Here is an 18,622-nt window from a genome sequence, read left to right as displayed (position 1 = left end):
GGCTTCGAAGAAACCTTAATACTTTTAGCTAAACAAACTGAAAATTATGAAATGCCGGCTTATAATGGCCGTCTCAGATTTCTCCGTTTACACAAACAGCGAAACTAATCCTAAAAGAAGATTAAACGCCTAATTTAATATAACGTCTCGCGTTACCGTTGGATCAGCTGAATAAAATAAACTTTTTGTTTAGCAACAAATATTCATCTCTCTATCCTTCGAAGAACTTAGAACTAGGATATTCAGTGAACCCGACTCCAACATGATTATCTTAGTCCAAAGGGCATCTCAGACGTTGCACTCAACGTTCTCAATATAACTATCCGTACTACTGGACTTTCCATTACTTAAGACTTCTCTTACTTCTTGAACCGCTGTAAAGGGCAACGAAAAGATAGGGATATAGTGAGATGGCTAGGTAGTTAAAATTCATGCAATTTGTATTCTAGAATATTGTGAACAACAAATAGTATTTATGAGCCAGCTGCAGTCCATCGTATATTTCTTTAATTTGCACCAAAAGGGAAACATTCGCACTAATTGCAAAAAGTTTACTCGTTGTTTTCGCGTAATGGTTCCCGTGAGACCAATGTTCTCGACTTCGTTTTGTGGCTTTTAGAATGCGCTTTTAAACTCTTCTTTTTCTATTTCCTATATTTCTTGTTTTACGACCTCCTTCATTACCTTTTTCCCCATTTTCAAATGTGTATGTATATCTGAATTCAAGCTGTTCAGTATCTATAGGAGCTTTTTGGCTCCATTAGTTCGGCCTGACATGAGTTCAATTATATTTTTTCAAGGCTTCGATTATAAATTCGCGAGCATACCTTCACGATTAACACGTATCATCTTTATACGGTATTGTATTATAGTAGGTTTGTGTTACATCCTCTGATGGCATCAGGGTTCCTTGCATACGTGTAGCAATTTTAATATTAAGTAGGCAATCTATTAAGAAACAAGATAGGGTAACTTAGCTGCTTATTCAATATTTCCAATTTATAAATTTGGGAAAAGAAACATTATGAGAACTGACAAGTACAACTGGTATAACTTATTTCTACTGCATCTCTCATCGGCTTTATCTACAGAACTATCTTAGAAAGAGAAAACGAAGAAATAAAATTACCGTTGTGAGGATCAAGTAATGACTCAAGGAACTCACACCGTGAATTTGGAACAAACGAAACTTACATAATATAGCATCATTAAAATTCTAGTCAGCATTTCATTAAACCGTAGTTCGGAAACGTCTGGTTCAAAGCTGCCAACAAATTGGTTTAAGGACGGGCACGTAGTACCGCAAGTAGGTCAGTAAAGAACTTCCCCACTTTAAAATGGTGATGAAATTATCAACATTTGCGTTAATTGCTTCTTAAGATATTAAGAAAAGGGTTTTGACAAAGATAAGGTTTTCAGGCAGCAGCTGAAAGTTAATTCAAAAGTTAGGGGCTATGAAAAGAAATATAATAGAACAAATTATAAAAATGTTTCAGAAATTCACAAGATATCTATTATTGTCACATGGTTTATTTTGTAGATTTAATAAAAATGATTCATTAATAATTCATTAACCTTGACAAGTAACGAGGAATAACAATCCCAAACATAGTTTTCGTGAAATGAATAGTTATGGTACCCAATGTTATAAAGCCAGACATTTTTCACTTTTATGACGTAAGTTACGACACTAAATAAAACACTTTTATGATTTTCACTGAAAACGGAAAATGTTGAAAATAATAATTTACAAACGGATATTTTAATACCCATTACCAAAATTTCGCAGTACGAATGTTAAAATGAGTAAAAGATATTATTTTTTTTCGAGTTAATATTTAAAAGCATTTGAAAATATGATTGTTTTGAGACATGTTTATAAAGAAAAGCTTGTTATAAGTGATAAATAAGGTGTCAAAAAGAAATATTTTCGCAAAAGACCTTACCAAACTAAACTATTTTAATCAACTTCGGGACAAGTTCAATGTCCCATCCAGCTAAAAATATTATAAACTACAATAATATACTTATTAAAGAATAAAACGCTATAATGAAAACAAATAAACAAAACAGAGCGGAAAATAATAACACTGCTGTCAGTGCGAAAGCATTAAACTGCAGCAATAAATCCTTGGCAGAGAGAGCGAACATCCCGGGATCCCGGGCCGTGACTGGCAAAATGTGTTTACTAGAAAAATACACTGCCAGAGAAATTCAATTGAAGAATTTTCGAATACCTTCCCTCAGTAACATTTTCTGCATCCATAGCGTGTTTCACTGTGTACCGCAAATTACATTATTTTATACGAGAGGAAAACCTTTCGTGTGGTACGATGGGCTGTCATCCACTTGATTAGAAAATTTATACACAACATTAACTACATACATACGCGTATAACGTCACATTATTAATATGACGCCAACCAGTCTGCTTCCATGACCTTCATACGAACGAACACCTATTACTACCCATGCATACTAATCCTCAAACAAATCGTTACGACCAACTAAAGCTTAACAATTAATTTCCAGCGAACCTTTTTAACACTAAAAGTAACCTTTGTAATTTGAAAGTAGGGTCGTTGCCACAACAGTGACTATTGGAGCGGAAAATAAACAATGGATGGAGTCGCTTTTCTTTTACAACCGTCCCGAACCCGAAGGGTGAAAATTTGGGCATGTGCGCAATTTCGAAAGAACGAAGGTGAGAGATTGAACACGGAGACAAGGGGAACAAAGGGTTACTTATGTATATCTATTTGCATATTGCGTACGAATTTTAAGGCTATAAACATCGGGCGTAAAACAATGTTTTCCCTCAATTCGCACAGTAAAATAATTGGGAATCGGAAATTAGAACCTTTGAAAACCATCAGATTTTATGGCATCTGATACTACCATGAAAATATGATCAAACCTTATGCTATTTTGGAACTCTTTTCTGTTAATTAAAAGCCAAAACTAGCACTCGATTGATATTCATATCGGAACAAAATTACCCCAGGACTAACAATATTTTTCACGGTACACATGTTTACTCAGTCAACAAGGGCTGCCGCCCTTGATGTCCTGTAAAAACAGTAATATTTTTATTCTATATGAAATGAAAAAACGAATATACCCAAGTAGTACATCAAATGTATATAATAAATAACAAATAATGGACCAACAAAACCCACCCGAACTTTTAATAAATAGGTATTGTCTACAATCCCAACTAAGAATGGGCTTTTAATGGATTTTTAAGTGTTCGTAACTCTACCTAAATAAACCTAAAAATACAACAAAGGCAGCTAATTAATCCTAATGTAGCAACGGCTAGACAGATCAAGATAAAACTGAAACAGGTCGAAACCTTACCTATTTTAGCAGATCTCAAGCAAGACAAGTTTCCATATGAACTATAAAGTAATATTTTAAATGTAACGAGGCAAGAACAAAAGGTTAAAGAACAGGCATGAATGACAACAATGGCGCAATGCGGAAAACTAGCTAACGTAAACGAGAACATGGAATGCGCCTAATGCACTTCGGAAGCACGGGTAGGGCTTCGGAAACCGATGACAAACGATTGTCATCTCGTACGCGAAGCAATTGCAATATCCTTTTCTATGACGGAAAATAAATTTATATTTTTATATACATTCGATTGCTAGTTTTATGGTGTGAATTTAGGAGTGTTGTTGGTGATCCTCGAATTCAAAAAAATAAACTTCAAAGAAAAATGTTAAACGCCTGTAAAACTTTTTTCTAGCTCTTCTTTAGAATACTACATTATCACCTACTTGTAACCCTTAAAAACCGGCAGTAAATCTTTTTCAGCTGCGTTTTCACTCACAAATGTTACCACATAAGCGTTAACTGGCCCCAAGCAGTCTCGAGCATGTTTTGTTTATTTAATTGGTTAGTATCACATGCAGTTTAAAGTGGAAGAGAGTGCGCTACTTTCAAAGTAGGGCACTGCGCTGGTAAAGTATGCATATTTTGTATCCTCTTGCACGAACGCGTTCGTATCAAAAGTATTTGAATCGAAAAATCGAAGCGCTTCTCCACTATCCATGTTCATACAAATTCTGTATGGATATGGGTAGTTTATATTAAAGGTTCCGTAGGTACTAATATTGACGTACTCTGTACGATTGAATAAACAAAGCGCTTCATAATAGCTTATCATTTGAACTTCGTCCATAATTCTACAGTTTTGGGTATCACGGCCTGTCCAGCACAATCACGTAGCTGACAATACTCATGTATACTGAAACATTACGGACTACATACATACATTTTCATCATACCACGCGTAATCTCCACAAAGCAAACAAACATGGCTTTCATTCATGTAGCTGTGTTTACATTTGAACAGTAAACTATTCTACTAAATATAGTGTTCTACAAAGATACAGTGTTATCTAGTGTTACCTAAGAGTTCCGGCCTTGCTATGTCGGTCGATTTAGTAGGCCCATCAAAAAGTATGTCTTAAACATATGGAGAATATTTGGCTGGATTTTTCGGGGAATTTTTCTGTTTCACAGAATACTCAAAATTTTGACTTCACAAAGAATTTTGTAAGGAAAAGTTTATGGAAGTTCCGAAGTATTCAGATTTCGTTAAAAGAGCAAAAGCATCACGAGGATTCTTTTCATGCTTACCCAGTTTTTAAACAAAATCCAGTGAAGAAGTTTTAAAACGCGCACCCAAACTTTATACCTACACTTTTACATGGTTCAGCACGGCAATAATAGGAATATTGAGGTATACTAGTGTAGAACTATTTTCAGACTCCACATTTTCTTTGTAACTACCTTCAGTAAAATCGTTTTGGTCCCGGAGTTTCAGTCTAGTCGGTATCGTGTTGGAACGTGTCTAGAAATATAAAATTATTGCCGTGTATTAGATTGCGAGCGTGACGCGCATTTCGCTTTGTACAAGAATATTTTGAGGTCGGTTCGTCGACAGATTATCGTATTATGTAGTTTTATTTTATTTTAGTTCTTTAGCTTCAAGTCTAGATTTAACAAAGCTAGACGACGTGACGTCTGTCAAGACAAACTCTTCGTGAATTCAAGACAACACAAAATGTATCATGTTAATAATCTTTGGGGTAGTAATTTCTTTGATCGAATGATCTCAATATAAGCTATGCTACTATCCATCACATGATGTGATAGTTTATCAAATCTTGCATTTCCTATAATTTATAGACAAAATTCCATTCCAAACTTTACTCATGAAAATTGGACGCGCTAAACCGCTGCTTTATGCTCATAATACAACGCAGGATGCGAGGATAATAATTTATTACATATACAAAACATAAATTATGTGCACTCGACTGACGTAAAAGGCTCAAACCGTTTAAGATTGTATTACTAGTGTCCTTAGTTTGTAAATAGCTGAAGCACGATGGGCCAGGCCAATCCACATTCGTTTCAAGTGTTGCTCTAACGAATACTAATAGCAATATCAATATAAACATCGTTACTTAACGCCCAGTTGGTGTAAACACGTGTACAATGTACATTGGGGAAGGCCGCGATATAATAAGATTAGCACATGACAGATATGGCAAAATATAGCGTACGCAACAAGGAAATATTGGTATAATTTTGGTCACAACGTACCATCTAGTACGTTGTGACCAAAATTATACGCGTGTTTCTATAGTAATGAGAGTATTTTTGATGAATGGCATAATCAAACTACAATTAAACGCTAAAATTGACAAAATATTAAAATCTATAGAATGCACATATCATTCCGGCGAAGAAACCGATATTTTCCGAAAAAAAAAAAGATAAAATATACACTCGCCAATATCAACACTAAAGCACAATGAAAAACACTTAGACAAATTAAAAGGGGATAATTTTAATTATTGAGTCTTTTCAATTGCACCCTCTAGATAAAGGGGTCGCAACATAATAGAACGCCGACGAAGTACGATATCATAGGAAACACGCATTTGTCTAAACGTAGGAGTAAGTCGATGATGACATAATACGTACAGACTAATTGGACATAGATAGGGGACCGAACGTCCGTAAGGAGTAAGGACTATCGTTGCAGGCATATGAATACACTACAATACACACACAACTATAATCCGCACCTAATACAGGTTTGTTTGAAAATTTTCTAATCCCTCTGGATAGAAACCTTTTGACAAAGCAAGACACGTAACAATAACTAATATCCTGACACAGGTCTATTTACAAACGGGAATAACATACACCTCCACGTATACACGTGGAACGCCACAATAAATAAGTCCAAAGTCATTGGATTCCAGACCTCAGGGGGTGGGAGTAACCTTGCCAAATTCATATCGCCCCTTCAGAGGGCGGGTAGGCAACGTGGGGCGCATAAAACACCCGTTGCCATGGCGACCAAGGGCGACAACCCTCCGATGAACCACGCAATGTTTGCGCAGAAAATTAGGAAATTGTGCGAGACTTGGAGCTGGGTTAAGTGGAGCTTCGGAGTGATTTGGATAAGTTTGTGTGATTTGATTGGGTTTCCGAAATTATTCGAGTAAAAAAAATGCTTTTAAAAAAATAACGAAATTTGTCAAGATTTGATACGATGATACCATTAACAACGACAAAATCACACCACAAGAATGTTATATTTTCTTGAACAAAGTTACTTTTTTTAAGTTGAGGAGAAAGAACAACGAAAATATATTTTTAAGTAAGTTCTGCTTTCTATCTACCAAACAATACTTGAACCCCCACAAGTTACAAGTTCTATTATACACCTGCTCCATTCGTGTCTTCTTAATCTTTAACAAGACAGGAAAATTCTTTCATTTTATTTTTCCTGTTGGTTTTCATTTCATTTCGGTTACTTTGTAGAATAAAAAATAAACGATTCAAAAGCTTTTAGACGTAACAAAGACTCTTTCATCTTATTCGAAGACTGTTGTTAAGTTTATTGAATAGCATTTATCGATAGACTTTAATAACATGATAAAGATAATAAAAAGTTAAGCTTTAAAATCAACATTGGCGCTCAATACTAAGTGTTAATTAAACAATAATAAACTAGAAAATAGGTTTCATAACAAAATATAAAGTAGTACAAGTTGTACTGGAACAAGTGGTGGATCACAGATAAGGGTACTTGGACGTAGAATATCAGTAACACAATATTGACCGAACCAATATACAGATAGTATGTCGGTCAACATGTACAAAGTTTATGAAAGTTTCAATAACACTTGAATGTGATTTCGCTAGAGTGGTCTTGACTAGTAAGATTTAGATGTTGAAATTGAGTATTAATTTAAAGCTAAAACTGAAACCGTATACAAAAGACGAATATAATATCTTAGACACGATACTGCACGCAATCAAGTAGGTATGAGAAGTTAAATTTCGCCGAAGATACACAAAAGATGTTCAATATCCTACAACATTAAATCCAGAGTAAGATAAACACCATATAGTGCCAACAGCCAACCCCCGTTAAGAGTTGAAGATGAAACGGTAGTATAATAGTGCCTAAAGCAATATTTTAATCCCTTTACAATATTAAAGAAAATCCCTCTTATACTCTAAAAGACTTCAGTAAGAATTCCATTCAGTAGGAATTCAAGAATTTATGGTGCATAGAAATGGATCGGGCTTCGAATAGAACCCGTTCAATTTCTCCATTTAAACTAAACAAAACTTCTGTATGTAGATTGAAGTACTTCTGACCGCGACAAAATTCTTTCAGAGTGATATCCATTCAAATTCCAAATGCTTCCTTATGCATACAGCTAAGGCACATACCGTGTAACACTCAGAATGGTCTACCCCTTTATTTCCCGTGGGTGTAGTTTGGTGACTAAGAGTATGTACGTGTTGCCTTAAGTACTTGCCAGACTAGACGACCGTGGTAGTAATCGTAAAATGTGCTATAATCCTCAACACGATGGAGGAAAAGCTTAGTCATCTGAGCTTACTGTACGGAATTCCTTTTAATATAAATAATTATACGTTAGTCTATGTGTTTGCGATTTTTCATTTTACCTTTTGTGCTAACTGCGGTATTTAAAAATGTACGTTGGGCATTAAAATGACGTCACTGCTGACTATACGAACGGAAACACAAACAAAATAATAACAGTACCCGTCATCCACTTCAAACTGCAATGCAGTCTGAGTGCCGCCAATCATAACTTTATTTTTCACATTCGGTCGAAACCCAGGATGCAGGAGTTTTATTGGAGGCAGGGCTATACCAAAAATAATAAAATCGTAAGTGCTTTAATTTTGTTTGTGAGACAGACTTCTATAAAATGTTCGTAAAAGTAGGTTCATACGATACATGGAGGTTTTTGTTGGCTGATTGCCAGACGAAAAGGCTGTAATTATATGCGTTTTCATCGGTTAAATTAATATGCAACATGTTTTATCAAGTATTTGTTATTCTGTGGGCAGACAAAGTAGAAATTTGAATTTGTTTGACTCCGAACATTTTCTTTTGGCTACCTGATTTTCGCTGCTATATTTAGACACAGGGATCGGGCTTTTCGTTCATGCCACTCGTAATTAAGGGTCAGGGGTCAAAAACAATTTATTAATAGACGGACACTTTGCTTTCCAAATACAATTTTTCCTCCCCATTATTACGATAAAGTATTAATACTTCATCAAATATTAAGACATCGTCCACTTATATCCATCAGGTTATATGAAAAAACACTTCAGACAACAATAAGTGCTTCAGCTACAATAAATTTAACCACAATATTACATTTCTGCACCTCAACCGTGTCGTCAAATGAATTGAATTTTAAATTGAAAGTCATTTACTTTTAAGAAGTTTCATTAGTCACTTGCTCTCAGAATATCTGATAGCCTTCACAATGCATAAAAATAGACAATAAAACTCAGCTGCTGAATAATTCATAAGTCATCTAAGGCATTTATTATAAAACTTTCCAAGTTAAGATATTCTTATGAGTGTATTTTAATAATGAAAAGTCATCCCTTTTCTAAAAAACTTGTCATCATATCGTCATGAAAATTACTTTCTTTTGCAATTTCATTTAGCGTAGTCATAGTGGAACAACCAAACCAAACATTTCGATTCAACAGATACCAATACTACATCCGGACTCAATACCACTAAATTAGGTAAATCAGTAGCAAAGTGTCAATAATTTTCCTTAAAAATTAAACAAAAGCAAACACCCGACAAAATGAATGTAGAAAACAAAGGACTACGTGCCGCTTAATGCAATTACGGTCGTCCATAAAGGGCAAGCCTAGGCCAATCGATGCGTCTAGACATCGTCCAGGGCGCCAGTGAGGGCAGCATTAAAAATTTCTGCACATACGGATATAGCGTTCAGTTTTATGTCAACGTCCGTTGCGGACCGCAGGTGAATTAGTAATGCACACACATTTGGGACGTAAACTGGAAATTGTTTGTTTTGAAGAGGGTAGTTGCTAATTATTGTTTTGTTTTGACGCGTCTGGTTTTACTTTGTTGAAATTAGATTGTGTCGAAATAAAGGATGTCAGATCAACAACTTAAGTTTCTGGGGGTCTTGTAACTGTAACAAGATATACATATACAATTTACACTGTAGGTGGTAAGGATGAATGTCTTATATTAATTTCAAAGATAAGCGGTGTCGTGTCGACGTCGGCCTCAGGTGGCTATCAGTTACGGGCGGCGAACATGAAACTTAAACCTACCTATCCGAAGCTATCTAGACAAAAAATCACTTTAGACAATTATAGTGTAGGTATCGATGAATTTAAATGGTATGGTGTAGCGAGAAACAGTAGAGTACATGAAACACTATAATTTATTTTATAGCGTTTGCTTTTCTGCACGGCTGACGACGTGTAGCCACCAAAGTCGCTTAATGAAGTAATTACATTTAAATTATTTATTTAAAAAAGTGAAAATATTTAATCCAATATCGTTTTTGCTTTTCTGGCACAAATCAACTTGTTAACAATAGTTAGTCAGTTCACAAACTGAAATAAAGAAAATTTGTCAAAATTTCACATAACTACTGATTGCAGAAGTTACCGAGCGCAACTTTAAAATTTACCTGCGGCTACAAGCCCGTTGCAGTATATTGGCTAAAGCTCTACATATATTGGCTATCGACTTTGTAGAGTTAGACCTTACATTGTTCGACAGGCTCGTACATTTACAAGCAACAGACATTTTAATACAACACACAAACGACGTAGTAGGTAAATTCGAGAATAAGAGAAATAAATCAAAATTTCGTTCTAAATGAGTCTCAAACCGTGAAATATTACATTTCTCTGAGCAATAATTACTGGAGCAAAACTTGAAACGCCGGTAGCATTTATACGGATGAAGTATTTCTCAAAGTTCAATTTGGAGGTCCAATGACGGCATTGGGCCCGGATGAGCCCGGCCGTCGATGAAAGGTCAAGGGCTAACCTTAAATGAAGGACGTTCAGCTGAGAGCTGGGAAAATATTGAAGGTAATCCGATTATTCATAGTTTCAGTTCTTGTAGATGAAACGGTATTATATGAAAAAAGTTGCGATTAATTTGGTACTGTCTGCGTTTAAGATCTGATCTTATAACTGTTTGACAAACTGAATTATTTAAAGCAATAATAGCACCAGTCTACAAATTAAAAACCCTGCCAAGGAAATAAAAGTCATTCGTCGACATACTAGGACGTAATTGCTGTGTAAACGGAAACATACCATACGTGAAGTTTTATCTTCGTGTTTCCGTACTTCTTAGTCGAACTACCCAAGGCTCCAAACTAGTTCCAGTTGAGGCAACTTTGTCCTCAGACTTAACTTATTAAGCAAACGTTAATCTTCCAACACATGTTGCTAGTTCGCTCTAACTTTCGAGCCATAAAGTTACCTTCTGAAAAGAAGTCTGAACTCACATAATTGATGTAGGGGTAGGTAAAGAAAACGTAGCAATGGATCTGATATCAGATTATGAAATGTCTACGGGACTTATGTATTTGAGCTATGATACAGACAAATCGAATATTCCAGATATCATATTACGAATTTACGATTACGTGGCTCAGAATACACACAAAGAAAGCACACACTGTTATGAAACGTATAGGTACAAGAAATGTGTACACAATCTCAATATCGAATAAGTCTAGCCTCGGGGGATCTAAGATTTATCTTTGGTAACTAACGATGTTTTACGACTTTCTGAGCCATAAAGTTTAGCCGATAAATGCGATCCCTGTTACTAACTCTGAATGATAAATAGATTTTCTTTATATTAAGAAACTAAGAAACGTACAAAAGATGAAATTTTATACGATCATATTGATGAATGTTTAAGAATACTTATTGCAGCTCTACAAGATGAAAGGGAAATTCTTATAAATAAAATATACTTGATACCGAGAAATTCTGTCGAATGCTGCAATTGAAGTACCATGACTTATAAATCCGTCCAGTCTAGAAAGTTTTCCTATCTAAGTTACAGCTACTTGAAGTTACTCTTTCATGTTAGCTTTTGAAGGCATAAATAAAAATACGTATAAAATAGCGGTAAAATTGCATTTTAGCGGTAGTGCATTAAAACTAGATATTAGATCTTAAGTAATTGAAAGCCAATTAATTATTCTGAGGAAATATAAATAATGTCCAACACATTGGTATACGACGCACTTACTTCTTAAAGTACCTCGCAAATTCATAAAGTGTTAATCCTCTAGTTAATTAACAGATTACCCAAAACCAAACGATAGTAATAACGCGACTTAACACCGCTCCATAAATCTCATAATCAAATTGTTCGTGCCGAGAGAGTCATGTAGCTTTCACAGTGATTAATTGGTTTCGTAGGTAGGTGGTCGGTGGAAATGCTGTGATGATGGACGATGCTACTGATGTACGGCCACTTGATGGAGATTACGATGAAATTGTAGACCTCGTTGGTTAATTAATGGTAAAATAGGTAGCATGGAAATAGCGCTTAAATTGAATAAATTGTAATAGTACAATTAGGGATGAGAATTGAAAAAGGAAAATAAATGTAACGATAAACGTAACTGTTTAAGAAACGCCGTTCAGTCATTGAGGAGTTATTTAAGCAAGTCATTGCTAATAGCGGATTCCGAAAACTAAGCTATCTATCTGGCTCGAAGTCGTTCCGAAATTCCTTCGGCATCGCGTGCACAATGCAGTTGTCACCTCGCAGACTTGACGAGGGGTGAATGAGCGGCAGACATGCATTAACAATACAATTAAATCGACTGCGAGCAACCGCTATTGTATTGGAGCATTTAAATTATTCTACTATAATAACATTAATGTAATAAAGCAAACGCAATTGTTTGAGCTAGGCTGCTTGGTTATGAGATTTTTGGACGTTTAAATCAATGCTAAGTTTTTATGCGGGTGAAAATCACGGGGCATAACTAGTAACACAAATATACTGACAAAGCCTTTCTCCAACCCTTTTGTATGTAGCCTAAAGCAAAAAAACGCTAAACTGAAGTTGGACAAGATATAGTAGTAGTAATACCTGTTTTACAAGTTCAGCTGAGTCTTTATGGTACAACCTAGATGTGTTAGCTAATGATACCTGTTTCAGCTGCTTTATAACCCAAGATGTTGTTAAAATAGTTATAGAAGTAAGAAATACAGAACACACTAGGGTATACAAAAGGATAATGTTATACGTTTAGTTCCGTCTTTAAGAATTCAAATGACCGAATATTTCCAAAATCACACTTATACCATCATAATACGAAAAAAATGGTCATGAAATTTATTCAGACAATACATAAATCCATAAATATCCCAGTTACACCGGATGATTTCAACGCATAGAATGCATCCGGCATAACGCAAAAAACAAATCATACTTACATTCTGTAGGCGTTCAAAGTCTTCGACATTATACAACTGTTGTAGAACTAACAAATGCAATCCATTCCACTGCACTAGCACAAAGTGATCATTATACTACACACGATAATACTTGTATTGTTAAAACGTATAGAAAAATACTATGCGGCTATTATGTAATACTGTCCACTATAAACGATACAAATGATTGTCACGACATGTTTACGCGACCTTGGAAGGACAAACGCGATTCGCGTTCAAATAAAATACGACGGAACGGTTACTTGAAATACGTTGAGAATTCAACGTTACGTGCGAGTAATCGTTTGCCTGAACTATTAGTACTGCCTGTAGTTTACTTCTCATGTTAGACGGTGAACCTTGTCTTGGAATAGCTTTTGTGTTAACAATTGGTGCAAATTACGTTTTGCTACGCTATGCATATTTTGCGCCAAATAAATTCATGCGAAGTATATATATGTATATCTATAATCTACTGCTTCATGATATTAAAATCGCGATGTCATAACAGCAACATTGCTACTAGAATATGCTAACAAGCTCGGCTAGTCTGCGGTTGACACCTTTTGTATTTTTTCGCTACCTGGACGGGTAACAAAAAATGAAGATTGTATATTTTAAAGAAACCTTTTGGAATCCTGATGGAGATAGTAAAAACAAAAGATAATATGTACTTGAAAATTAACCGTTTTCACTAGATTCTAATAGTACAAAAACTTAATAATCAATTTCAGCTATTACTAACTCACAGATAACTGAAGTGGTTTACGTCTTGAGAGGTCTTATGCGCATCATTAAGAACACTCATCGTATTTATAACGTAAACGTTTTCAAATTATCCACTACGTAAGCGAAGCACAAATCTATTTACAAAATTACATTATCTATCTGGGCTCGGGTCATCCACGTGTGATTTTGGCACACCCGGCCGGAAAAAAATAAATACGTTGCCAATTATTGCACAATTTACGACTGAGATATCGAGATGTGCGTCTATCCTGTTGAAGGGAGATAGATATACAAACTGAAATATGAAAATAGACGACTCCTACGCAAGCCGGCGCGGCAAGGTGTGTGTCGTTGATCCCTTCAGAAATCGCTTCGTTTCCTTTGTTTGTTTTGCTATACCTATCAACGTTGTTTACTGCTTCGATAATGACAAAAACATTTGTATTGTTGCCAAGGACTTTATTATCAGCGACTGCCACCAATAGATTAATCTTCAAACCGAGATCCATATTCAATCGCCCAGATACAGATATATGATAACGATGGATTGTTTGATTAATTTATTAAAAAATTTAAAAATGTATGAATCTGAATCAGATTCGGAAGATAAAGAGAATAATTTGAATGAATGGATGCAAGTGCAGATCTCTGTATAAGATTATCAAAACACTGCAATGCGCCACTATGTCCAATTTGAATATGTATTTAAAGTCAAGATGGCGTTGGTTTGTTCAAAGTTATTTGGACCTCGTTATTTGAGAAGTTAATATCGTTAAGAGCTATGCGAAGAAAAGTTCTGACAAGGACTATGCATGTTTAATGAGGATTCGCGCATTCGGGGTGTGTTGATCTTGTAATTTGGACCAAGTATTGACTATTTTGGACATAAATATAATATTTATGCAATCATTTAGTTCTATCCTTACGGATATTTTTTGGAGACAAACAAGTAAAACTCTTTTTCTTCAAAAATACTTAGTGTAACCCAAAAAGATGACATGTAATTAAATAGGAGCACAAAATGACGCTCACAAGAAAGTTGAGGGGCAAAGTGACATTATGACAACCTTATGAAAACCTTTTGGCTTCAGGGAGGCGGTCTATCGAGCCAAACGACTTTTGAATGGCCAAAAGAAACAGCTTGTCCTGGTTTGAATATCGATCGAGGGGAAGAAAGGATGTGATCTACATACAATGTTTGGAGTAATTTGCGACACACGAAGAGGAAATTACAGTACAAAGAAGATTCGAATCAAATATCCAATGTTGATCCTTTTACGGTAGCAAAATATGTATATTTCTAAGAGGATAGTATTTGTGTGCCCATGATTTCACGATTTACCAAGTTAGATAACCCGTCCAATGCTTGTTATTCAATTTGCCATTTATGTTCAATTGTAGGCACAAAGAACGCCTCAGCAACTTGCTATTGTAGGAGGCTATTCATAAGCGACAAATTCGCATATCTACCGTCGATGCGACTTCGGTAATGCAAGTAATTCTTCATTAGCTACAATGTCTCAATAAATCAAACGTATCATTTGGTTTTCTCCACTAAGATTGCGCTAGTTAATAATTTGTCTGTGATTTGTCAGCTGTAACACAAGCCGATATATTAAGTTATATTCTGCGAGGCAAACTTGTTATACAATAACATTTTCAAGGTGCCTTTGATATTAAGATAATACGGAAAATTATAAAGATGTAATTACTTGGCAGCTTGTAACTACTTTTAGAAGTAAAGTAATAATAACGTTACATTGTATAACATTTAACTTTGTCATAGTCTAAACATGAAAGACCAAGAAAGAAAAATAACGAGTTTTATGTCAAGAACATAAGACCTAAGGCGATGTTATACGTAATTGAACTACAGAAGAGAAACAAACTACAATACAACATAACATTGTTGAGGAATTTCAAATATTTTTATACGTCAAAGTAGTCTACAATACAAGGATTTCTCGACAGAACTGTATAATAATGGACGTAGTGAAATGTTCCGATTAAACGTAACAACATCAAACGTCGTACTTATAGTTAAAGCCTCTAAGCTCTGTATTCCTACGTGTACACGTATAAAGCTCTCATCGGAATCTTAGTACTAAGAAACAGTTCCTTCCTTTACCAAGACTACTTCGGAAGATCCCTGTGGGAAATCTCCAGGAGCGTAAAGAGCCTTTGAAAAGGTGACTGAAAAAGGATCGCTTTGACGATCTGAATTCAAATCGAGGCGGTCGATAGCACTCCGTGAATCGGTAATGAGGTTATTGTATGATAAGTTTCAATGATGAATTATGATACCTATGGTTTCCAGATAGGTATATTTAGAGTTTGAAGTAGTTCATTGTACGGTACGTGAATAGACCTCTATTTAAATAGAAACTGAATAAAAATATGATGAAAACAATTGAGATGCAGACAAGATACGTGAGGATGAGTAATAAGAAACTTAGCCAATTAGATCGGGTACAGTTATCCTTAAAACAGAAACAAACGAGAAACACACCGAGCAGGCTGGGAGAGATGAATACACGGTATGAGGACATCTGTTGAGTTCGCAATCATATTTAAAACAGTCACTTGTTTAAATAGGTCAGCGGTTACTCGCGAACATCACGACGCACCAATACGCGAACTAAGAGTGTTATCGCCTAAATGAACCTAACGAATCAGTCTGACAAGATAATGTACAGCCGCGAATAATGAACTCGCCAGTTGTTCCCAGTCGTCAGCCTTCAAACCAGTAATAGCACTTTCTAATGACTAAGCCTTTAATACCAAGCTTTGTCGCATTTCAATATCAAAAAAGTCTGATAATCGCAATAAGAAGGCTTACTGCCATTAATATCAATTTGAAAGATTCTCGTATGAATATTGATTTACAAGATGGCCCTATAAACGCAATTAAAAATCTCCTTACAGTTTAAAGCGACATTCATGATTTTGTCGAAGCATAAACGAGTCTAACCACTAATGCAGTAATAGCTAAGTGAATAAATTGTAACGATAAAATTACTTAATATTTTAACCGCATTAAGATACGCTCGGTTATTGATAGATATCGAATTATTTCGATAGTAGGTCACTTTGATAAGTGATAACCTGTTGAATTTAGCTAAAGAAAGTGTGTGATAGCAATGTTTCAGATAGAAAGTGTCGTGATTAATATCGTAGATAGAGACAATCGAAGCGTTGATAGGAATTTTAATTACTCGCGAAGAAAACTGATTTTCTGTCACGATTAAAATTAAGTGGCATACATTGTCATGTAAATTAATTAAGCTTTATATTAACTAATGTATCTTTATTAATAACCGTTATACTATAAACTACTGATCCGTCTTATATTTTAATTACATTGTCTAATAAATGGTACATTGCATATTGGTGAAATCGTTACGTATTACAAGCACGTAATCAATAAACATGATAGACCCAGTTACTAAATATGCGATTTCAAATTTCTATACAATTCGACCGATAAACGTAAATAGCCGCCGTATAATAGGTAAAAGGAGTAAAAATGTTCGATGAAAGCCGTTCGGAATTCCTGGCGCATACGGAAAAAATCCTTCCAAGGTGTTGCATAAACATGGGCACTAACACTGTTTATTAAGATAAAAAACTGAGGACGGTTCCCGTGGACGCGTGAATGTTTTTGAAAATTGTTTTTATTGCAATGCCGGCACGTTGTCGAGCGTGGCGACGTCCGCTCGCGTCGGTCGCTCGTTGCGTACTAAACTACATCGACTGGTGGCCGAGTGTAGTGTGGCGCACGCAGCTAGGCGCCTCAATTAGCATTATCGAGTCGATAGATGTAGAAAAATAATGACAACTAGATTAGCACTCTACACTATAAACATAAACGCAACTTTATCTCACGTGTGGCGTACAAAGAAAATTACTACGATATGTACAAATATTTTCACATTACGCCTGATAGCATAAACATAATATCATAATACTGCAGCTGGATTTGATGCGATAACTTTTCTTTCCCGGTTACGATAAACTGATTAAGAAGATTCATTAGGTGTTAATTCAGATTATAATATTTACCAAATATTATGCTGCTTTTGATACATATTTATTTTTTCATTCATCCACAATCAAATTAAAAAAAATGAAGACGAGTATATTTCGTATTCGTTTTTCGAGCGATTGCACCGCCCTAAAGTTTTCCAATCGCGTTAGCTGGGGTGGGCACCCCTACTACGCCCCACTCCTACAGGCGCACTTTGTGCAAGTTACGCGTATGCACTAACGCACACATGCGCATCGTGCAGGGTTACCATAATTCATGCACGATAATTGTACCGATACAACTTGGAGATGATGATTTAAATAATTTTATAATTTGATTTATTACTGTCCAATAGTAATGGTATTGCTTTTTAGATTAAAGCTTTTAGTTTATCATTAATTTCTAAAAGTAATAGTATTAAGTAATTAATTGGTGCGGGTTTGTAGAAAGTAGTTAAGGAGCAATAAAAGACTCGTTTAAAGATGTTTAATAATTAAATTATATTAGAATATCAGAGAAAGATAGGGTTTCTCACGTAATTAATTATATAGCTTATGTTAATTAAAGTATCTCATAATATTATACGACTTGAAAACTTTTACTGTTTTACTTTCTTTGTAACCCAATCTCAGGATTACCATAATACCCCGCTTAACGTAGCACTTTATAATATAGACACGAACGAGATGCGAAGACCTTCAAATGAAGAGTTACATAAGTCGTGCAAGGTCACACGAATCAATACTCAGACGCCAAATTGTCTGCTGCGTAAACATAGACCGAAACGCATTGGAGATAAGAACAATGAAATTCTCATCAACCTTATCTTTGTGGGATAAGCGGTAATTGAAGACATTAGGGTCGAAAAATATCCATGTGAAGGAGAAACAAAAGGATCCAGAAAAAGCTTTGCATAATTCTGATCTCTGCTATTGATACTAAAACGAATATCTAGTCACCAAGCTCACTCGCTTGCTTACCTAAACGTCCATGTTGCATTAGATATAACTAAAG

At 35.3% G+C, this 18,622-nt stretch overlaps 1 protein-coding gene across 6 annotated transcripts in view; it reads right to left on the bottom strand.

Annotated features, from left to right (window-relative positions):
- LOC113503845 (kinesin light chain) overlaps nucleotides 1-18,622 on the bottom strand; it is a 63,573-nt gene that overhangs the window by 32,563 nt on the left and 12,388 nt on the right. For 3 of the 6 annotated variants that reach the window (XM_026885953.1, XM_026885951.1, XM_026885954.1), the window contains exon 1: nucleotides 12,853-12,979. The exons of 1 other annotated variant lie outside the window; for it this stretch is intronic. In XM_026885953.1, coding sequence (XP_026741754.1) covers nucleotides 12,853-12,881 — 29 coding nt within the window. In that variant the 5' untranslated portion in view covers nucleotides 12,882-12,979. Of the gene's footprint in view, nucleotides 1-12,852; nucleotides 13,021-17,145; nucleotides 17,291-18,622 lie in introns of those variants that run through there. 2 more of the 6 variants (XM_026885949.1, XM_026885950.1) reach the window with 2 other exon arrangements.

Source organism: Trichoplusia ni, chromosome 20 (genome assembly GCF_003590095.1).
Source record: "Trichoplusia ni isolate ovarian cell line Hi5 chromosome 20, tn1, whole genome shotgun sequence".
NCBI classification, from domain to species: Eukaryota; Metazoa; Arthropoda; class Insecta; order Lepidoptera; family Noctuidae; genus Trichoplusia; species Trichoplusia ni.
Note: the sequence above shows the minus strand (reverse complement) of the source record. Positions and strands in the feature narration are given on the sequence as shown.